The sequence below is a fragment of the Trichomycterus rosablanca genome, chromosome 13 (assembly GCF_030014385.1).
Source record: "Trichomycterus rosablanca isolate fTriRos1 chromosome 13, fTriRos1.hap1, whole genome shotgun sequence".
NCBI classification, from domain to species: domain Eukaryota; kingdom Metazoa; phylum Chordata; class Actinopteri; order Siluriformes; family Trichomycteridae; genus Trichomycterus; species Trichomycterus rosablanca.
This window is the reverse complement of record NC_086000.1, coordinates 13,915,893-13,940,511: the sequence shown is the minus strand read 5'-3', so window position 1 is coordinate 13,940,511 and position 24,619 is coordinate 13,915,893. Positions and strand designations below refer to the sequence as shown.

Sequence of the window (24,619 nt, the reverse complement as noted above, 5' to 3'; positions counted from 1 at the left end):
GTCAAATAATTAAGCCTATTTTGAAAGTCAACTAATTTGTCAATTTCTTCATGTCTAGATTATACACTATATTATTACACTATACTGACACTGCAATAAAGCACAACATCAAAACTACTACAGGTGAAGTGAATAACAATCTCATGGCACGTGTCAAATAGTGGAATATATTAGACAAGTGATCAGTTCTGTTCTTGACGGATGTGCTGGAAGTAGAAAAATCGGCAAGTGTACGGATCCGAGCAACTCTGACAGGTGCCAAATAACTGCCAGACGACTGTGTCAGAGCATCTCCAAAATATATTATTAAGTATTTTAAGTGTCAAATAAAAAAGTGGACCACACAAAGTAACAACAAAAACAGACATTGCACTCTACTTTGAACACACAATTTGATTTTGGACAATTTCCACCAGACTTATAACCAACATCACAACAAAAGCTACTTCATATCACCAGCAATAATTTAATTTGATTGGTTAATTTGGCGCAGAGACAATACAAATATGTCTTGTCTTCAAGTGTTTGATCTAAATGACACCGAATGAAACATGTTTAGTTTATTAGGATTTTAACGTCATGTTTTACACACTTTGGTTACACTCCTGACAGGAACGGTAGTTACTCAATACACAAGATTCATCAATTCACAAGCTTCTATCAAGTCTTGGACAATTTAGTGTCTCCAATTCACCTCACTTGCATGTCTTTGGATTGTGGGAGGAAACCGGAGCACAAAAATGATTTTATAAAACAGCTTTTTGGGGCTACAATTAAGTCTAGCAAAAAACAATTGTTACACTGATCCAGTTTGCTCTGACTGACATTGTTTTAATGACATTAAAAACAGCACTGGAGATGTCAATGATTAACTGGTTAAACAATAATAATTAATTGTTCAATGCAACAGTTTAGGGAAGGCCCATTCCTGTTCCAGAACTACTGTGCACAAAGCAAAGTCTAAGGACATGAAGAAAAACTTGGTTTTATTCACAAAAGTTTATTCATTAGCAAATTCGTTAGTTCAGGATCATCTGCTGAACTTTTAGCTCCTTAGACGGAACGAGTCTGACGGTCGGTTACAGATCTGTGGTAATAGCAGTTTAATTAAGCTTTTTAATTAAGCTTTTTAATGTAAGAGAGTCACACAGAATGTTCTGTACTAGCTGGTGTTTATTTAAAACCACGACATTTAATTAATAACAGTAAACACGGAGAGATAACTGAGAAGAGAAACTTACGCTTGGCGAAAAATGAATCGACTCATGAATCAATGAATCACTTATAGCGATACTGTGAACAAAGCGTATCTTCTAAGGGCACACACACACACAAACACACACACACAAACACACACACACAAACACACACACACAAACACACACACACAAACACACACACACACACACACACACACACACACACACACACACACACAAACAAACAAACACGCGCTGCTCCGGTTTATCTTCACTGTGAGGCTCTTTTTAAGTTTCTTTATTTTATTTACTGCTAAACCCCCCCAACCCCCCCTCCCCCCGATCGCAATCGGCTATCGGCCGATGTCCCTGAAAGGAGATCGCAGATCGGAATCGGTGCCAAAAACCCCGATCGGCACATCTCTAAAGTAAAGAACTGTTTACTTGTTGACAGTATGGTGTAGCCTGACCTTAAGTAATGTGCAGTGTTGGGCTGTCATGCCACTGCAGTTGGTTTGAATCAGATACTACAATTTGGTTTGCTTTTCAAAGCAGAACCACTAAATCATAAATTACTGTATGTGATGTGGTAAAAAAAGACAATTTACCACAACTTTGAAATGACAAATGCCTGGTATATTGCCCCAAACTTAGTTTGCTTACAAGTTTCCATCACATGTTTTATGCAATATAAAGCTAATGTTCACTCATCTAGAAGTAGTAAATATAGTTAAAATCTAAATCTAAAATCTTACATACACTTGTAAAGGTCACACTTAATTTCTGCACCTTTTTTATGTCTGAATGATTAAAACAAATACTTCATTGTTTGTCCAGTTGGTCTGCCATGAATAAGAAACTGCTGGAACATGACTGTCATGCATGGGCTTTGAGCCTTCAGAGCAAAACAAAATTGCTTTTTCATTGTCCATGTGATCAGCAGCAAGCTCCCTTCAAGCTTTTTCTCTTGTGGCAGCCTTTAAAGCCATAGCTGACATGACACACATTCCATACAAAAGCATTTTTGATTTTGACATTAACTGTACAGCAGGTATCCATTTGCTCATTTTAACCAGATTTTAAGATCTACACAAAACCCTGAAGTGTGAAAGCAATCTTGTTTGTTGTACATTAGAGAAATAGGGACATCTGCTGAGGTTTTACTATTCAAGTCTCTTAAAAACAGCTTGTGTGTGACATGGTTGCACCAGAGTTGCACAAGCATCATATCAAATGTAGCAACAATTAGTTGACAGGGCTTTACATCAGCAAGAATATCTAATGTTTTCAAGCAACTTTTTTTATTAAATGTACATTCGCACCTCAGCTTATTTTCTGTATAAAATGCAACTGAATATATTTCACACAAATAAGGTCACCATGTGAGACTGGTACATGTGTTAAACAGAGTCTGATATGTAATATTTAAGATTTTGTTTAACGTGTGTGCCTGTCTTACATGCATGACCTCATAACCTGTCCAAAATACTTTTAATTGAAGTTAAAAGTCAAAATGTCGATGAATGAGACACAAAATGGAGCCTACAATGTATGATTTCTAACTTAGAATTTAAACTAGAATAATACCATTATTATTGACAAAACCTTTGAGGACATACCTCACAAGTAAAATACAGCATAACCAGTCTATAATCAATACCCCAAGACACACTCATCGTTAATGTGTTAACGTTCAGCATTGATATTAAATGTACATTAGCCATAACATTAAAACCACCTCCTTGTTTCTACACTCACTGTCCATTTTATCAGCTCCACTGATCATATAAAAGCACTTTGTAGTTCTACAATTACTGACTGTAGTCTATCTGTTTCTCTACATACCTTTTTAACCCACTTTCACCTTGTTCTTCAATGTTCAGGACCCCCACAGGACCACCACAGAGCAGGTATTATTTGGGTGGTGGATCATTCTCAGCACTGCAGTGACACTGACATAGTGGTGGTGTGTTAGTGTGTGTTGTGCTGGTATGAGTGGATAAGACACAGCAGAGCTGCTGGAGTTTTTAAACACCTCCCCGTCACTGCTGGACTGAGAATAGTCCACCAACCAAAAATATTCAGCCAACAGTGTCCCGTGGGTAGCGTCCTGTGACCACTAATGAAGGTCTCAAAGATGACCAACTCAAACAGCAGCAATAGATGAGCAATCGTCTCTGACTTTACATCTACAAGGTGGATCAACTAGATAGGAGTGTAAAAACTCCAGCAGTGCTGCTGTGTCTGATCCACTCATACCAGCACAAAACACACTAACACACCACCACCATGTCAGTGTCACAGCAGTGCTGAGAATCATCCACCACCTAAATAATACCTACTCTGTCGTGGTCCTGACCATTGAAAAACAGAGTAAAAGGAGGTTAAAATAAGTATGTAGACTACAGTCTGTAGAACTAAAGTGATCCAATATGGTAAGTGGAGCTGATAAAACCGACAGTGAGTGTAGAAACAAGGAGGTGGTTTTAATGTTATGGCTGATCAGTGTATAATGCTGTCCTTTGGATGCGTGTTTCTTTTTTGTGCCATGTCAGTGTGTAAATATGTGAGGTATGTACGAGTGGCTGTTTTTAAACTAAGTTCCTACTGTGACTGATGTTTGCTATTGAGCACCAAAATTTCCCCTTAGGGATAAAAAAATACATCTATCCATCAATCTATGTAAGATCAAAATACATCTGATTACCAAATCTGTTTAAAAACATTAAAAATTAAAGTTAAATGTATAGTGAAAAGGCAAATCACAAAGACACGAACAAAGAATTTAGACTAGTTTTACTGGCAGTGTAAGTAAACTGTTGTGTCACTTTAACCTTTAGCTTAATGAGCCAAAAATTGCAGCTGGTGTCATCATGTTAAACAAGCAGCTCACCAAAACAAGAACCTCAATAACAAGAATGACAAAGTAGCTACTAACCTTGGACAAGTGATGAACACTCAGGTGATCTAAAACTGGATATCTAGTTACCTGTATTCTTTTCAAACTACTCAAAGTGCCTTGCACTTCTACTACTACATAAAACCTTCACTACTTACCACCTTGATTTAGACATAAAGCATCCATTGGTTACACAGCACTAGGTATAAGGAGATGGAGAAGAATGTGTATGTGTGTAAATAAACAGAGCTATTGGAATCCACTGTAGCTAAGTTACTGTCAATACTGATTAGCACTCCTACCAACAAACGCTTGTCATTTGATACTGCCGAGCCAACCAACCTTAAACCTAGCTAATCCTGTGAGCTTATCAGAAGTCTGTATTTTATTCACAGTTGGAAGTAAGTATACACAAAACACAGCTAGGTAGCTAAACAGATAGCAAAAGAAATATCTCCTGTATTGTTACTCGACGTCGGACCAGTCAGAACCGGCTAGTGTTAGCCAACAAGCTAAACAAACACACAAGAAGAAACGCTGACTCTTGTTTTATAATTACCTCAGGTTTTTAAAAGTCGTTATTTATTAATGTAACTTTTAAGGACATTAGGATTAACTGTTCGGTTTCTACCGTCTTAGCCACTGTAAGCTAGCCAGCGTTAGCAAGCAGGATTAGGCAAAGCTACTAAGGCGTAAAAATCACCCTAAACCCACTTTACCGACACGTAAAATAAATATATATTTCTTAACCAAATAGTAAAACATCTCTATTACTAAGTCAAACTCATGTAAATAATTCAGCAAATAAAGTACGGCGGAGAAGCAAGGCGGCCTTGTTATTATGTGATATAATCCAGGAGTGAACAGTACTAGAACAGCGCGAGGCCTGAGCTCTTCACTCAGCACTCCTCACAGGAAACCTGCCCGGCTTCAGCACTCACCGTTCTGCTGCGAATCCACACCATTCAAACAGCAAGTCGAACTAACCCGAAAATACAGCCGCTATAAAACAAAAACCCAAAGATTCTTCATCCCCTCCTGCTATTTCTACACACGAATGAAGGTGAAAGTAAGCGGGGAGCTAAATGACTGTTCAGACTGTAATGGAGAAGCTCCGTATCACGAGGCTGACTGCTGCACCGCTATAACTAACCACTGGAAGGCGCTAACGCAAACCGGCTGTTCAGCCAATCACAGCGCTGCGGTGCTGGAAGAAACCACAGGGGGGCGCAAACTGAACAAACTGATCAACCAATCAAAGCGCGGCTGCATTAGTCTAATTAAAGTGGAGGTAATAAGGGGCTGTGGTTCCTATATACTATATATATTTATATATTTATATATTTATATATTTAAATATATGCATACAATATTATATACTACATAGAAACTTACCATATAGAAGCACTTTGTAGTTCTACAATTACTGACTGTAGTCCATCTGTTTCTTTGCATGCTTTGTTACACCCCTTTTATGCTGTTCTTCAATGGTCAGGACTCCCAGGACCACTACAGAGCAGATATTATTTAGGTGGTGGATCGTTCTCAGCACTGCAGTGACACTGACATTGTGGTAGTGTGTTAGTGTGTGTTGTGCTGGTATGAGTGGATCAGGCACAGCAATGCTGATGGAGCCAACTCAAACAGCAGCAACAGATGAGCGATCGTCTCTGACTTTACATCTACAAGATGGACCAACTAGGTAAAAGTGTCTAATAGAGTGGACAGTGAGTGGACACTGTATTTAAAAACTCCATCAGCGCTGCTGTGTCTGATCTACTCATACCAGCACAACACACACTAACACACCACCACCATGTCAGTGTCACTGCAGTGTTGAGAATCATCCACCACCCAAATAATACCTGCTCTGTGGGGGTCCTGACCATTGAGAACAGGGTGAAAGCAGGCTAAAAAGGTATGTAGAGAAACAGATGGACTACAGTCAGTAATTGTAGAACTACTATATATATACTGTATATATATATATATATATATATATATATATATATATATATATATATATATATATATATATATATATATATATATACAGTGTATCACAAAAGTGAGTACACCCCTCACATTTCTGCAGATATTTAAGTATATCTTTTCATGGGACAACACTGACAAAATGACACTTTGACACAATGAAAAGTAGTCTGTGTGCAGCTTATATAACAGTGTAAATTTATTCTTCCCTCAAAATAACTCAATATACAGCCATTAATGTCTAAACCACCGGCAACAAAAGTGAGTACACCCCTAAGACACTACACCCCTAAATGTCCAAATTGAGCACTGCTTGTCATTTTCCCTCCAAAATGTCATGTGACTCGTTAGTGTTACTAGGTCTCAGGTGTGCATAGGGAGCAGGTGTGTTCAATTTAGTAGTACAGCTCTCACACTCTCTCATACTGGTCACTGAAAGTTCCAACATGGCACCTCATGGCAAAGAACTCTCTGAGGATCTTAAAAGACTAATTGTTGCGCTACATAAAGATGGCCAAGGCTACAAGAAGATTGCCAACACCCTGAAACTGAGCTGCAGCACAGTGGCCAAGATCATCCAGCGTTTTAAAAGAGCAGGGTCCACTCAGAACAGACCTCGCGTTGGTCGTCCAAAGAAGCTGAGTGCACGTGCTCAGCGTCACATCCAACTGCTGTCTTTGAAAGATAGGCGCAGGAGTGCTGTCAGCATTGCTGCAGAGATTGAAAAGGTGGGGGGTCAGCCTGTCAGTGCTCAGACCATACACCGCACACTACATCAAATTGGTCTGCATGGCTGTCACCCCAGAAGGAAGCCTCTTCTGAAGTCTCTACACAAGAAAGCCCACAAACAGTTTGCTGAAGACATGTCAACAAAGGACATGGATTACTGGAACCATGTCCTATGGTCTGATGAGACCAAGATTAATTTGTTTGGTTCAGATAGTCTCAAGCATGTGTGGCGGCAATCAGGTGAGGAGTACAAAGATAAGTGTGTCATGCCTACAGTCAAGCATGGTGGTGGGAATGCCATGGTCTGGGGCTGCATGAGTGCAGCAGGTGTTGGGGAGTTACATTTCATTGAGGGACACATGAACTCCAATATGTACTGTGAAATACTGAAGCAGAGCATGATCCCCTTCCTCCGGAAACTGGGTCGCAGGGCAGTGTTCCAGCATGATAATGACCCCAAACACACCTCTAAGACGACCACTGCTTTATTGAAGAGGCTGAGGGTAAAGGTGATGGACTGGCCAAGCATGTCTCCAGACCTAAACCCAATAGAACATCTTTGGGGCATCCTCAAGCGGAAGGTGGAGGAGCGCAAAGTCTCGAATATCCGCCAGCTCCGTGATGTCGTCATGGAGGAGTGGAAAAGCATTCCAGTGGCAACCTGTGAAGCTCTGGTAAACTCCATGCCCAGGAGAGTTAAGGCAGTTCTGGGAAATAATGGTGGCCACACAAAATATTGACACTTCAGGAACTTTCACTAAGGGGTGTACTCACTTTTGTTGCCGGTGGTTTAGACATTAATGGCTGTATATTGAGTTATTTTGAGGGAAGAATAAATTTACACTGTTATATAAGCTGCACACAGACTACTTTTCATTGTGTCAAAGTGTCATTTTGTCAGTGTTGTCCCATGAAAAGATATACTTAAATATCTGCAGAAATGTGAGGGGTGTACTCACTTTTGTGATACACTGTGTATATATATATATATATATATATATATATATATATACAGTGTATCACAAAAGTGAGTACAGCCCTCACATTTCTGCAGATATTTAAGTATATCTTTTCATGGGACAACACTGACAAAATGAAAATTTGACACAATGAAAAGTAGTCTGTGTGCAGCTTATATAACAGTGTACATTTATTCTTCCCTCAAAATAACTCAAAATACAGCCATTAATGTCTAAACCACCGGCAACAAAAGTGAGTACACCCCTAAGAGACTACACCCCTAAATGTCCAAATTGAGCACTGCTTGTCATTTTCCCTCCAAAATGTCATGTGATTTGTTAGTGTTACTAGGTCTCAGGTATGCATAGGGAGCAGGTGTGTTCAATTTAGTAGTACAGCTCTCACACTCTCTCATACTGGTCACTGAAAGTTCCAACATGGCACCTCATGGCAAATAACTCTCTGAGGATCTTAAAAGACGAATTGTTGCGCTACATGAAGATGGCCAAGGCTACAAGAAGATTGCCAACACCCTGAAACTGAGCTGCAGCACAGTGGCCAAGATCATCCAGCGTTTTAAAAGAGCAGGGTCCACTCAGAACAGACCTCGCGTTGGTCGTCCAAAGAAGCTGAGTGCACGTGCTCAGCGTCACATCCAACTGCTGTCTTTGAAAGATAGGCGCAGGAGTGCTGTCAGCATTGCTGCAGAGATTGAAAAGGTGGGGGGTCAGCCTGTCAGTGCTCAGACCATACGCCGCACACTACATCAAATTGGTCTGCATGGCTGTCACCCCAGAAGGAAGCCTCTTCTGAAGTCTTTACACAAGAAAGCCCGCAAACAGTTGCTGAAGACATGTCAACAAAGGACATGGATTACTGGAACCATGTCCTATGGTCTGATGAGACCAAGATTAATTTGTTTGGTTCAGATGGTCTCAAGCATGTGTGGTGGCAATCAGGTGAGAAGTACAAAGATAAGTGTGTCATGCCTACAGTCAAGCATGGTGGTGGGAATGCCATGGTCTGGGGCTGCATGAGTGCAGCAGGTGTTGGGGAGTTACATTTCATTGAGGGACACATGAACTCCAATATGTACTGTGAAATACTGAAGCAGAGCATGATCCCCTCCCTCCGGAAACTGGTTCGCAGGGCAGTGTTCCAGCATGATAATGACCCCAAACACACCTCTAAGACGACCACTGCTTTATTGAAGAGGCTGAGGGTAAAGGTGATGGACTGGCCAAGCATGTCTCCAGACCTAAACCCAATAGAACATCTTTGGGGCATCCTCAAGCGGAAGGTGGAGGAGCGCAAAGTCTCGAATATCCGCCAGCTCCGTGATGTCGTCATGGAGGAGTGGAAAAGCATTCCAGTGGCAACCTGTGAAGCTCTGGTAAACTCCATGCCCAGGAGAGTTAAGGCAGTTCTGGGAAATAATGGTGGCCACACAAAATATTGACACTTCAGGAACTTTCACTAAGGGGTGTTCACTTTTGTTGCCGGTGGTTTAGACATTAATGGCTGTATATTGAGTTATTTTGAGGGAAGAATAAATTTACACTGTTATATAAGCTGCACACAGACTACTTTTCATTGTGTCAAAGTGTCATTTTGTCAGTGTTGTCCCATGAAAAGATATACTTAAATATCTGCAGAAATGTGAGGGGTGTACTCACTTTTGTGATACACTGTATATACACAGTGTATCACAAAAGTGAGTACACCCCTCACATTTCTGCAAATATTTCATTGTATCTTTTCATGGGACAACACTATAGACATGAAACTTGGATATAACTTAGAGTAGTCAGTGTACAGCTTGTATAGCAGTGTAGATTTACTGTCTTCTGAAAATAACTCAACACACAGCCATTAATGTCTAAATAGCTGGCAACATAAGTGAGTACACCCCACAGTGAACATGTCCAAATTGTGCCCAAAAGTGTCGTTGTCTCTCCCTGGTGTCATGTGTCAAGGTCCCAGGTGTAAATGGGGAGCAGGGCTGTTAAATTTGGTGTTTTGGGTACAATTCTCTCATACTGGCCACTGGATATTCAACATGGCACCTCATGTCAAAGAACTCTCTGAGGATGTGAGAAATAGAATTGTTGCTCTCCACAAAGATGGCCTGGGCTATAAGAAGATTGCTAACACCCTGAAACTGAGCTACAGCATGGTGGCCAAGGTCATACAGCGGTTTTCCAGGACAGGTTCCACTCGGAACAGGCTTCGCCAGGGTCGACCAAAGAAGTTGAGTCCACGTGTTCGGCGTCATATCCAGAGGTTGGCTTTAAAAAATAGACACATGAGTGCTGCCAGCATTGCTGCAGAGGTTGAAGACGTGGGAGGTCAGCCTGTCAGTGCTCAGACCATACGCCGCACACTGCATCAACTCGGTCTGCATGGTCGTCATCCCAGAAGGAAGCTGACGCACAAGAAAGCCCGCAAACAGTTTGCTGAAGACAAGCAGTCCAAGAACATGGATTACTGGAATGCCCTGTGGTCTGACGAGACCAAGATAAACTTGTTTGGCTCAGATGGTGTCCAGCATGTGTGGCGGCGCCCTGGTGAGAAGTACCAAGACAACTGTATCTTGCCTACAGTCAAGCATGGTGGTGGTAGCATCATGGTCTTGGGCTGCATGAGTGTTGCTGGCACTGGGGAGCTGCAGTTCATTGAGGGAAACATGAATTCCAACATGTACTGTGACATTCTGAAACAGAGCATGATCCCCTCCCTTCGAAAACTGAAGGTAAAGGTGATGGACTAAACCCAATTGAGCACCTGTGGCGCATCCTCAAGTGGAAGGTGGAGGAGTTCAAGGTGTCTAACATCCACCAGCTCCGTGATGTCATCATGGAGGAGTGGAAGAGGATTCCAGTAGCAACCTGTGCAGCTCTGGTGAATTCCATGCCCAGGAGGGTTAAGGCAGTGCTGGATAATAATGGTGGTCACACAAAATATTGACACTTTGGGCACAATTTGGACATGTTCACTGTGGGGTGTACTCACTTATGTTGCCAGCCATTTAGACATTAATGGCTGTGTGTTGAGTTATTTTCAGAAGACAGTAAATCTACACTGCTATACAAGTTGTACACTGACTACTCTAAGTTATATCCAAGTTTTATTTCTATAGTGTTGTCCCATGAAAAGATATAATAAAATATTTGCAGAAATGTGAGGGGTGTACTCACTTTTGTGATACACTGTATATACAGTGTATCACAAAAGTGAGTACACCCCTCACATTTCTGCAGATATTTAAGTATATCTTTTCATGGGACAACACTGACAAAATGACACTTTGACACAATGAAAAGTAGTCTGTGTGCAGCTTATATAACAGTGTAAATTTATTCTTCCCTCAAAATAACTCAATATACAGCCATTAATGTCTAAACCACCGGCAACAAAAGTGAGTACACCCCTAAGAGACTACACCCCTAAATGTCCAAATTGAGCACTGCTTGTCATTTTCCCTCCAAAATGTCATGTGATTTGTTAGTGTTACTAGGTCTCAGGTGTGCATAGGGAGCAGGTGTGTTCAATTTAGTAGTACAGCTCTCACACTCTCTCATACTGGTCACTGAAAGTTCCAACATGGCACCTCATGGCAAAGAACTCTCTGAGGATCTTAAAAGACGAATTGTTGTGCTACATGAAGATGGCCAAGGCTACAAGAAGATTGCCAACACCCTGAAACTGAGCTGCAGCACAGTGGCCAAAATCATCCAGCGTTTTAAAAGAGCAGGGTCCACTCAGAACAGACTCGCGTTGGTCGTCCAAAGAAGCTGAGTGCACGTGCTCAGCGTCACATCCAACTGTTGTCTTTGAAAGATAGGCGCAGGAGTGCTGTCAGCATTGCTGCAGAGATTGAAAAGGTGGGGGGTCAGCCTGTCAGTGCTCAGACCATACGCCGCACACTACATCAAATTGGTCTGCATGGCTGTCACCCCAGAAGGAAGCCTCTTCTGAAGTCTCTACACAAGAAAGCCCGCAAACAGTTTGCTGAAGACATGTCAACAAAGGACATGGATTACTGGAACCATGTCCTATGGTCTGATGAGACCAAGATTCATTTGTTTGGTTCAGATGGTCTCAAGCATGTGTGGCGGCAATCAGGTGAGGAGTACAAAGATAAGTGTGTCATGCCTACAGTCAAGCATGGTGGTGGGAATGCCATGGTCTGGGGCTGCATGAGTGCAGCAGGTGTTGGGGAGTTACATTTCATTGAGGGACACATGAACAATATGTACTGTGAAATACTGAAGCAGAGCATGATCCCCTCCCTCCGGAAACTGGGTCGCAGGGCAGTGTTCCAGCATGATAATGACCCCAAACACACCTCTAAGACAACCACTGCTTTATTGAAGAGGCTGAGGGTAAAGGTGATGGACTGGCCAAGCATGTCTCCAGACCTAAACCCAATAGAACATCTTTGGGGCATCCTCAAGCGGAAGGTGGAGGAGCGCAAAGTCTCGAATATCCGCCAGCTCCGTGATGTCGTCATGGAGGAGTGGAAAAGCATTCCAGTGGCAACCTGTGAAGCTCTGGTAAACTCCATGCCCAGGAGAGTTAAGGCAGTTCTGGGAAATAATGGTGGCCACACAAAATATTGACACTTCAGGAACTTTCACTAAGGGGTGTACTCACTTTTGTTGCCGGTGGTTTAGACATTAATGGCTGTATATTGAGTTATTTTGAGGAAAGAATAAATTTACACTGTTATATAAGCTGCACACAGACTACTTTTCATTGTGTCAAAGTATCATTTTGTCAGTGTTGTCCCATGAAAAGATATATTTAAATATCTGCAGAAATGTGAGGGGTGTACTCACTTTTGTGATACACTGTATATATATACTGTATATTACTCAGTATTTGAACTCAGTAGTTGTATTTAGCAAAGCCCCTGTATATTCCTTCCTTAATGTGTTTTCTATTTATTGTTTTTTCTTTTCCTTATGGTTGTTCATTATAGGTTTGTGATGAGTAGAGTTTAATGCTCCTTTCAGTTCTTTCTATCTATCTATCTATCTATCTGTCTGTCTGTCTGTCTGTCTGTCTGTCTAAAAGAGAACAGCTAATAATTTTCAAGCCTTTACAGCTCCACTACTACAACTATATACAGGGGTATCTAATTAAAACAGCTGTTTAACCAATCACAACACTGCTAAAGCTCTAAACTGATAGAAGATCAATAAATTACAATGCTGTTGCACTACTGTTTTTAACCACAGAAAGCACTAAATGAGTCATCAGATCAACCAATCGCATTACTGATGCACTTCCAGAACTGTAATATAATTCTAACAGGCAATGCAGCACACAGAGCTTGTTTGTAACTTACTTACCCCTCTGTGTGTCATGTCCAGTTACACTGAACACTGTCACCATGTCTTGGGATGAAAAGCTTCATGGAACCTGCTTGTCACTCACTCACTTTGCACATTGAACAGATATTGCCACTGCAGTAGTCTGATGCTATGTTGGTGTCAATGATGCCGTGATGTTCTTACTGCAGAGGGAATATTAACACCTAGACAGAACAGGTAGCCTAGTGTGGGTCACAAAATTTTACCTCTAGTGATTTCAATACTATACAACCTCCTCTACTTAACAAAAAGCTGAAGAAGATACAGCTACCCATGGCTACTATCACCTGGATCACTGACTACCTGACATCCAGATCTTAGTTTGAGTGTCTGCAAAGCTTTGGGCTAGACCAGGTTATAAGCAGCTCAGGAGCTCTACAGGGGAAAAGTTCTGTCTCCTTTACTAATCTAGTTGTATAAATCTGACTTCAGGTACAAAACGAGGTGTGCCATCTTCTAGATAGGAATTGGGTGGCATTATCAACAGCTTTGTTAAGTGGTGTGGAAAGAACAATCTATCTCTTGATTAACGTGGTCAAAACCTAAAAGATGATAATAGACTTCACCAATTGATCTGTCTCTATCCTGGTGAGAAGTTGAGGAAGATATGTAAGTATCTGAGGGTGCGTTGGTATAGGAGGCTGGGACAGCAGACAGGATAGGCCATAGGTATCAATCTGGACTCACTGGAACAGATAGTTCAAAAGACAACCTATCACAGACATTGCTCTTATCAACTTACAAGATGGTCTAATTTCAGGTCTTCAGTTGATGAATCCGTGATGTAATAAAAAGTGTTACAGAAGGTCCTTCAGACATGCTGCTATAAAACTATAAATATCTTTCATCACATGTATTAGTTTATAGGATAACGTTCTTGTATAGAGGACTTTTCTGTGTGTGTGTTTAACTTAACATGACATGTATGCTGCAGTGACAAAGCAATTTCCCTCAGCAATCAATTATTTAATCTATGTTATTAATGTAAATCACTTTGTAAACCTGGTTTCTAAATTACTACTTACCATTAGCAAGTTAAAGTGTGTGTGTGTGTGTGATGGGACCAGCACCTTATAGAAACTCAATACCTATAACTGCAGGGACCAATACCTGAGTCAGCAGTTCAACCAATCACAGTGCCACTAGAAAAAAAAACTTTGTTATAAAATGTAATCTAATTCAAAATCTCATCAAGCAATACAGTGTATTAAACAAGCTAGATAGCTAATTACATTAACATACAGTGCCTTCTCTGGTTTGAGAAACTGTAACCTTAAAGAAGACACGACCAATAAGGCGAGTGAAGGCAGGCAGATGGGACGAGAAATAGTACAGTAGTGTTCAAAAAAATAGCAGTGATTTTAAAAAAGTGAATAAAGCACAAAATCATTATAATAACTTTTATTTCCATAAATGCAAATGCACTGAAAATACTACACTTTTAATTCTAAATCAAAACATTAACAACATTTAGCCAGTTTGTGTTCATCCTTTACAGAAAGTTAAGAAAAATGAATATTAGGCTGTTCAAAAAAAATAGCAGTGCCAGCATTTTTCTTTAAAAACTCAAAAAATGTATCTATAAACTGAAAATGTTTGAGGTTTCACTTTACTTTAAATTACTGAACTAATATTTAGTGGCATAACAATTGTTTCCAAGATCTGTGTTGCATGGAGTCGACCAACTTCTGGCACCTCTGAACAGGTATTCCAGTCCAGGATGATTAGACTACATTCCACAGTTCTTCTGCAATTTTGGGTTTTGCCTAAAAAAAACGTGTTTCAGATATCAGCCCACAAGTTCTCTATGGGATTGAAGTCAGGGGATTGTGCTGGCCACTCTATTACCTCAATCTTGTTTGTCTGTAACCAAGATGTTTTGGGTCATTGTCATGTTAAAACACCCATTTTAAGGGCATTTCTTCTTCGACATAGGGCAACATGATGATCTCAAGTATTCTGATATATTTAAATTGATCCATGATCCCTCGTATGTGATAAATAGACGTAACACCATGGTATGAAAAACATCCTCATATCATAGTTTTGTACCACCATGCTTTACTGTCTTCACAGTGAACTTTGGCTCGAATTCAGTGCTCGAGGGTCATCTGACATACTGTCTATGGCCACTTGACCCAAAAAGAACAATTTTGCTTTCACCAGTCCACAAAATGTTGAGCCATTTCTCTTTGGACCAGTCAATGTGTTCTTCAGGACATGTCTTTTTCTTAACAACGGGACTTTGCAAGGAGTTCTTGCTGGTAAATTGGCTTCACTTAATCATCTTCTGTACTCACTGGGAACTTCAGATGTTCCTTGATCTTTCTGGAGGTGATCACTGGCTGAACCTTTGCCATTCTGGCTATTCTTTGATCCATTCAAACAGTAGTTCCACGCTTCCTTCTGCATCTTTCAGGTTTTGGTTGTCACTTTAAGGCATTTGAGATCATTTTAGCTGAGCAGCTTATCATTTGCTGCACTTCTCTGTATGTTTTTTCCCCTCTAAAATCAACTTTTTAATCAAAGTACGCTGTTCATCAGAACAATGTCTGGAACAACCCATTTTACCCAGTATTTCAGAAGGAAATGCGCTATGACCAACCTGTGCAACATTTGCCACTCTCCTACCTTAAATAAGGGCCAAAATTGACACCCATTCTTCTGCAGAATGAATGACTTCACCAATTGAACTCCTCACTGCTATTATTTTGAACAACCCCCTTTCAATCAATGCTTCGATTACTCAGAATGAACGGCATGCATGTCCTAATTGTTGGGTTTGTTTTGTTTTCAATACTCTATTACACTTTCAAGTACATTTTTTGCTATGTAGAAATAGCATTTCCACTAAAAACTTTGATTTATCAAGTTAATGGTGTTGGACTGTTTTTTTTTTGAACACCACTGTATGGCCCACTTTTGGGGTGTCTGAAAGTGTAAAGTTGAGTCTCCCCCAATTGTCACTGTATAATTCATACTCTACAAAGCACCCAAATCACAAAGCACCTTTCACATTAACAGGCAGAAGTTATTCCACCAGGAGGAGCTATTAGCACCATATTATATATACGTACGTCATGTTTTATGTCAGTTTTCTCCAAAGTGACTTAAAATGAGGGGTGAGGTCCTTGTTTAACGGCCAAACAGTGGCAATCTGGCAGTTGTGGGGCTTGAAACGGTAAACTTCAAATTACTAGTCCTGTCACTTAACCACCTAGCTACAGCTGCTTGTAGTTGTTTGTGTCTGCCGCAGCACTTCAAAGACTTTACTGCTAACATCAACTCGCTTGCTTACCTACAATCAGCAGGCAAAAATTCCTCCTTAACAGCAAGCTGTTAGCACTGTAATAGTTGTGTGCATCAAGACTTGTGACACTGGTGCTTCACTTCAGTGGTAATGTGGATACATATTACCTGTCATTTTACAAACCCTATTTTCAGAGAAGTTGGGACACTTTCTAACAATGCAATACAAACTAAGAGCTGTAATTTGTTATATTGCACAGACTTTTATTTAGCTGATAGCACAACAAAGAATGTATTTTTAGTGTTTTCATTGACAAACCTAATTGTATTTTTTAAATCAAAAAGAAAAAACAATAGAAAGTGACGCCTGCAACACACCCAGAAAAATAAGACAGAAGCCAAATAAGACTAAGGTTATATAATACTGTTCTGGAAGGTTCCACAATTAGCAGCTTAACTAGTAACAAGTGAATCAAGATTGCATACACCGATCAGCCATAACATTAAAACCACCTCCTTGTTTCTACACACATTGTCCATTTTATCAGCTCCACTTACCATATAGAAGCACTTTGTAGTTCTACAAATACTGACTGTAGTCCATCTGTTTCTCTGCATGCTTTGTTAGCCCCCTTTCATGCTGTTCTTCAATGGTCAGGACTCAGCACTGCAGTGACACTGACATGGTGGTGGTGTGTTAGTGTGTGTTGTGCTGGTATGAGTGGATAAGACACAGCAATGCTGATGGAGTTTTTAAACACCTCACTGTCACAGCTGGACTGAGAATAGTCCACCAACCAAAAATATCCAGCCAACAGTGCCCTGTGGGCAGTGTCCTGTGACCACTGATGAAAGTCTAGAAGATGACCAACTCAAACAGCAGCAATAGATAAGCGATCGTCTCTGACTTTACATACCAGCACAACACACACTAACACCACCACCATGTCAGTGTCACTGCAGCGCTGAGAATGATCCACCACCTAAATAATACCTGCTCTGTGGTGGTCCTGACCATTGAAGAACAGGGTGAAAGCAGGCTCAAAAAGTATGTAGGAAAACAGATGGACTACAGTCAGTAATTGTAGAACTACAAAGTGCTGGTAAGTGGAGCTGATAAAATGGACTGAGTGTAGAAAAAAGGAGGTGGTTTTAATGTTATGGCTGATCAGTGTACTGTATATAAGGTGCATCCACCTAAGGCTTAGTCTTTTCAAACAAGAATGAGTCATGGTTCGTCACTTTGTGATAGAATCGTCAGTCAGCAGATCAAGTTTTAAGGCCATTTCTATGACTAACAGCTCCCAAACATCCCAGATTCCTCACCAACACTCACAACATTTTGTAACAGTAAGGATTAAGTTTTTTTACATTACCACCAGTCTCTTGAAACCAGACACACCCAAATGTTTGTTATCAAAAGCCTTGTCCCAACTGATCATAGGAACCGGTTCTAGTCAAAGCAAATCCGCACGCTTACATCTGAGGTTAGATCAAAGAAAATGATTTCTCCTGGCATGCCTTTCAAATACTTTGTTGGCATGGATGTGATATCTAATTGTGGATTCAAAGACATAGTGACCTCAAAGTACTAACCATTATCTGCACAGCTCCAACCGTAATCCCTGGAATGTTTGTTTTGCCTTTGTAACCAGTTTTTTTTCATAGTGTGTTAAGACAAAATACACATGTATCCTCTATCAGGTTTATTATAGGCCTGGTTGCTTTAATTTTCCTAATTATTGCTCTAACAGTGGATGTAGACATACTCAGGCATTTAGATTAATTTGTAGTTATTGTCTGATTTATAAAGGTCGCACACTTTGGTCTCATTTTTTATGTGTATCTTACATAATGTATTACTAGGGCAATTTAACCCATGTGTCACTTCATTGCAATCTGATGAATCATTACATGAATCATTGCTGCTTAACCTCTGATAAGACCTGGGTAAGAATGTCAGTAGTGAATTTCTACAAACACTACTGATTTTCAGGAGCAGTTTATACAAATACAATATATACCAATCAAGAATAACATTATGACCATTTTCTTGTTTCTACACTCACTTTGTACTTCTACAATTACTGACTGTAGTCCATCTGTTTCTCTACATACCTTTTTAGCCTGCTTTTACCCTGTTCTTCAATGGTCAGGACCCCCACAGGACCACCACAGAGCAGGTATTATTTAGGTGGTGGCTCATTCTCAGCACTGCAGTGACAATGACATGGTGGTGGTGTGTTAGCAGTGCTGGAGTTTTTAAATACCGTGTCCACTCACTGTCCACTCTATTAGACACTCCTACCTAGTTGGTCCACCTTGTAGATGTAAAGTCAGAGACGATCTCTCATCTATTGCTGCTGTTTGAGTTGGTAATCTTGTAGACTTCATCAGTGGTCACAGGACGCTGCCCACGGAGTGCTGTTGGCTGGACATTTTTGGTTGGTGGACTATTCTCAGTCCAGCAGTGAGAGTGAGGTTTAAAAACTCCAGCAGCGCTGCTGTCTTATCCACTAATACCAGCACAACACACACTAACACACCACCACCATGTCAGTGTCACTGCAGTGCTGAGAATGATCCACCGCCCAAATAATACCTGCCCTGTAATGGTCCTGTGGGGGTCCTAACCATTGAAGAACAGGGTGAAAGCAGGCTAAAAAAGTATGTAGAGAAACAGATGGACTACAGTCCGTAATTGTAGAACTACAAAGTGCTTCTATATGGTAAGTGGAGCTGATAAAATGGAGGTGGTCATAATGTTATGCCTAATTGGTGTTCAATAATGAAAAATGAGAAAATGAAAATAAGGACTAAACATTTCTTTATTTGACTTTGTAAGAATTTTTAGGTGTGCCAATAATTAAGTGGTTTTGTAATGTATACAAAATGTAAATAAAAATTCAGTGGATTTAGAATTTAGTATTTAGACTTCATTATGTTGTGCATTAGATTTTAAATGGAAATACTAAAGCAATAAGCCACTCGAGACCGTGCGTTACTGCGATTTTATCACGGGGAAGGTTGTTTTGGCACGACGCGAAGCGGAACGTCTTTCCCCGTGATAAAATCATAGCAGTAACGCACGGTCTCGAGTGGCTTATTGCTTTTATAAAACGGCGGTCAACATAAAATATAATAACAATGTTCAATTTATAAATGTTTTTATTTACAAAAACACTTACAAAAAGCATTCTTCCGTGACCCCAGGTAGTTCGTTAACAGTGTTGCTAGGCAACATGAGGGCGAACATAACATTCACTTTTTCTTTTCAGTGCCGTATTAATATGGAATGATGTGAGGTGGTCATAGGTGTGCGTTTATCGGGGATTTTACAACGGCTTCGAACGCGGCTCAGCCAATCAGATTTTATGACCGGAACTATCCGTTTTATAATTTCCATTTTTACCCATCAATCAACACTATAATGATGAAGTTAAAATGTTTTAAAAAATAATAAAATCTAATATTCCCAAAAGTATTCAAAGCCTTTTGAATACTGTACCACTTGAAGTTGTTGTCAGGTGCATCCTGTTTGCTTTACTCATCCTTGAGATGTGACTAGAACTCAGCTGAAGTCCACCTGTTGAAACTGATTGGACTGAACATATTTATACTGTATTGTCAGGACAAAACAAAAAACAAGCCATGAAGTCCAAGGATCTGTCTACGGATCTCTGCAATCAAATTGTGGCAAAACATAGATCAGGAAAAGCATACAAAACAGTAATTCTGACATGGAGGAAGTTTGGCACAGATCTATTGTTAGTAAAAATAACCTTTAATGTCAGCATGTGTTACACAGATTACATCTTAATAGTTGATCACGAGTGCAAAAATACATTAAAGTCTGTGTAAAGAAATCAGCTTTTCATGCATTATTAAAATTGTTCGAGGATAAAATACAATAGTTGCATTGAGTGTTTTAGTGCAGTAACTTCAATCAACTGTAGAGAAATACAAAGCAGATATAGAACTGCAGTCTTTATGCAGTCAAAACAAAGGTAAATGATATTAAAGCTGCAGTGTGTAACTTGTTTAAAAGTTAAAGGGATCAACTGTAGGTTTATAAATAAACTTAATTGTGTTTACATTCACATACTTACCCAAAATCACATTTACAAACCTTAGTACTGTTTTTTGTTTGTCTATTAAAGCCGTTTGGTTCACCTGCTTGTTTAAGCCGAACCCTGATTTTACTGACATGAGTCAAAATGAATTACTGAGAGTACATCCCTCCCCTTTTTGGTAATGTTCTACATCACTGCTGTGTACATACACTAATCAGCCATAACATTAAAACCACCTCCTTGTTTCTACACTCACTGTCCATTTTATCAGCTCCACTTACCATATACTGTAGAATGACTTTGTAGTTCTACAATTACTGACTGTAGTCAATCTGTTTCTCTGCATGCTTTGTTAGCCCCCTTTCATGTTGTTCTTCAATGGTCAGGACCACCACAGAGCAGGTATTATTTGGGTGGTGGATCATTCTCAGCACTGCAGTGGTAAGAGTATCTAATAGAGTGGACAGTGAGTGGGCATGGTATTTAAAACTCCAGCAGCGCTGCTGTGTCTGATCTACTCATACCAGCACAACACACACTAACACACCACCACCATGTCAGTGTCACTGCAGTGCTAAGAATGATCCAACATCCAAGTAATACCTGCTCTGTGGGGGTCCTGACCATTGAAGAACAGGGTGAAAGCAGGTCTAAAAAAGTATGTAGAGAAACAGATGGACTGCAGTCAGTAATTGTAGAACTACAAAGTGTTTCTTTGTGTAGAAACAAGGAGGGGTTTTTTAATGTTTTTGCTGATCGGTGTTTCTTCATTCACTTAGTACCAATTAGTAAATACTCTAAAGTAATACTTTCAAAAGTAGAATTTGCTGAAGGTGTTTTGGTCATATTTTATTGCTGCTATCTCCCAAAGTTACATACTGCAGCTTGAATAGTCTGAGTTTAACTACTCTGTAACCAGGTCACAGGGGACTTGAAATGTTTCTCCTTTCTGCAAGCATGTGATGATTATTACAACATTTCATATGTATTACATACAGTATACTCTATGCCAAACTAAAATTCAGAATTAGCAACTCAAAATTAGTTATGGACTATGATCGTATCATTAAAATCTAAAATGCTAATTATTGAGCTCTTGTACATTTTCAAAATGATAAATCATCTCTATTGGGGATTAGAAAATACAGGAATGAAGGGACTTAGGGTTGTGTCTTAACACAAATAGGAAGAATTGGTCGTCACAAATGCTTAACCTGTATTCAAAACCGTTTATCCCATCATGCTAACATAATTAATCCACAGTGTTCTGTTTGTTTAGTCCTGGGTATCCTGGGCTAGAAATCTGAATTGATTTGAAAGAACACAATTAACACAAATAGAAATGAATTGAATATTTGAAGGTGTTTTGAGGTATTTAAAGAATGTAATGTTTTAGATTTTAAAATTAAACTTAAGACGAATAAAATAATTTCACTCTGTACCATAATCTAGTTCCTGTCTCCCCTGAACTTCATGTACCTCACAGAGGTTAATGTGTTATTTACACCTCTAAAACTATCAGCTAGCATCTTAAAAAACACTATCTATAAAAATAACTTCTTGAAGTAAAAATACTGCAATACATTCACAGGAAGTTGGTCTTGAGTTGGATACTCGGTGCTTGGTTCCTGCCGGGCACCTGAGTTGATGTGGCCTTGGTGCTTACAATCCCCTGGTGTCCCTTTATGGCTGCCTCGAGTCGGGCCTTCATGTGCGGTGCGGAGGTCATGAAAGCTTTAAAAACGGTTGGATGCTGAGGGCCCAGACGCATCAGGTCTCTCAGAGCAGACTCATGAAGAGAACGAGAGGAATCAGGAGCCGAGGCCAAAGTATTCTCATCCAGCAGGAATGAGATCAGGATGGGTAACAGCACGCTCACCAGCTGAGCACCTGCATCAAAATATACAAAAATAGCTCGATTATAATAGAATTTAATTATGTACTATCATTTCAAACAGCTAGAGAAGCATTCCGGACACAACTCAGTTCTTTAAAGGGACTAACACTGGCAACCAGGGGGTTGAATCAGTGATTACTACATATAAATGAAAAGTGCTGTTTAAGCCAAGTTCAAAAGTTAACATACAGTTGTAAAAGACAAGAATGGGGATTTTAATAATTTCTGCAGTTGTTATTTCTCTGTAACTGAATAACTGGAACATACTTGTCAACAAATAAGAGTTTTTGTATTAGTTAGTATATAACAAAATCAGCTTGCTCAAGTATTAATTTGATGGTATATTCATTTACACTAGAAAAAATATGCAAAACGCTCATATGCAAACTGTACATATCCCAGAAAGCAGATCATAGATACAGTTGTAACTCAATGTCCCCTAAACTTAAAATCTCCAAAACTCAACACCCTTCGTGGAGAAATTTGTATCCTTAAACTCGACGTTTCCCTTACATTTGTGTTCAGCCTTTATTTAAAAAAATATTAATTAAATTTAAATTAGCAATTAACAGCAGCTTTGTTCAGCACGTCAAAGTGTGCGTTTGAGACGAATCTGTAGTATAGCTGGGGGTTTTGAGAAAGTGTGAAAATCACCTTTTCCAAGTTTAAAACGCTTATCGTAAAAAAAGAATAATAAAACTTAACGTGGATTAATGTACTAAAAGAACAGCACTTTAATTTCCTTTAATTATTACTGCTCATAAGTTCTATCCATTAATGAAATTCCTCGCTCGTGGTTTTAGTACAATAAGTCTATATAAAAACACTGAAATACAATTGTATCATAATTGTGGAGATGCTTGATCTTGAAATACTGTATCACTTTCAGTAAAGGCGCATTCACAGGAGGTGCATAAAACTTGACATGGAAACCACCTCCTTGTTTCTATACTCCACAGCTCCACTGACCATATAGAAGCACTTTGTAGTTCTACAATTACTGACTGTAGTCCATCTGTTTCTCTGCATGCTTTGTTAGCCCCTTTTCATGCTGTTCTTCAATGTTCAGGACTCTCCCAGGACCACTACAGAGCAGGTATTATTTGGGTGGTGGATCATTCTCAGCACTGCTGTGACACTGACATGGTGGTGGTGTGTTTTCAAACACCTCACTGTCACTGTGGACTGAGAATAGTCCACCAACCAAAAATATATCCAGCCAACAGTGCCCCATGGGCAGCGTCCTGTGACCACTGATGTAGGTCTAGAAGATGACCAACTCAAACAGCAGCAATAGATGAGCGATCGTCTCTGACTTTACATCTACAAGGTGGACCAGCTAGGTAGGAGAGTCTAATAGAGTGGACATGGTATTTAAATACTCCAGCAGCGCTGCTGTATCTGATACTCTCATACCAGCACAACACACACTAACACACCACCACCAAAATGTCCAGATGGTCATGATTTATTATGCTAGCCCACTACTACTGAGACTACTTGCTGACTACTCTTACTGCCTCAATAACTTCATCACTGTTTGCTATTAGCAAATAAACAATAAGATAAAAATCTATATGGACACCCTCTCCTATTTAATATGTTCAGGTGTTTCATAATATATTCATTTTATAACAGAAATGACAGTATATGCTTCCAACTTTTTGAAAAAGGCAATAGATTTTCCTGTTTCAGTCTGACTGTGCCCCGTGCAAAAAGCAAAGCTCATCTGCTTAGTTGGCCTGCAAAAAGCCCTGACCTCAGCTGCACTGAACACCTTTGGGATGACCTGGTATATCGATTGCAAGTCCAGCCTTCTCACTTAGCATCTGTGACTGGCCTCAAAAATGCTTTGTAATAAATGGGAAAGCATTCCAACAGACAGCCTTCCATGAAGAATGAAAGTAAAAAGTTGTAAGCAACTCCTCAGTGTAGGGATGGCCGAACAACCTAGCCATTGGTTGGGTGCACTTGTCTGTGCACTTTCAGTTCAGGTACCAAGCCCAGATAAAAATAGGAGAGTTGGGTCAGGAAAGGCATCTGGGGTAAAAACTGCCCCAGCGACCCGAAAACAAGAAAAAAAAGAGAAGAGAAGGATTTTGGCTGACAGTCACTTCATCAATACTAATGCTTGCTGGTTTGTACTAGTTAACAGTTTCTAAATGGTTGCATTAGTTCTAGTTCCACTTGTCTGTCCCAACGAGTAATTAAATTCACCACTACATATCCTACCAGTGGAAAAA

At 39.9% G+C, this 24,619-nt stretch overlaps 2 protein-coding genes across 7 annotated transcripts in view; both read right to left on the bottom strand.

Moving 5' to 3' along the window:
• hectd1 (HECT domain containing 1) overlaps window positions 1-5,216 on the bottom strand; it is a 54,901-nt gene extending 49,685 nt beyond the window's left edge. For all 6 annotated transcript variants that reach the window (XM_063007302.1, XM_063007306.1, XM_063007304.1 and 3 more), the window contains exon 1: window positions 5,040-5,216. The gene's annotated coding sequence lies outside the window, so the exon portion shown is untranslated. The remainder of the gene's footprint in view (window positions 1-5,039) is intronic.
• Window positions 5,217-21,127: 15,911 nt separating this feature from the next.
• Window positions 21,128-24,619, bottom strand: part of heatr5a (HEAT repeat containing 5a) — a 67,727-nt gene continuing 64,235 nt past the window's right edge. The window contains exon 36 of the mRNA XM_063007397.1: window positions 21,128-22,369. Within this exon, the coding sequence (XP_062863467.1) occupies window positions 22,065-22,369 (305 nt within the window). The 3' untranslated portion in view covers window positions 21,128-22,064. The remainder of the gene's footprint in view (window positions 22,370-24,619) is intronic.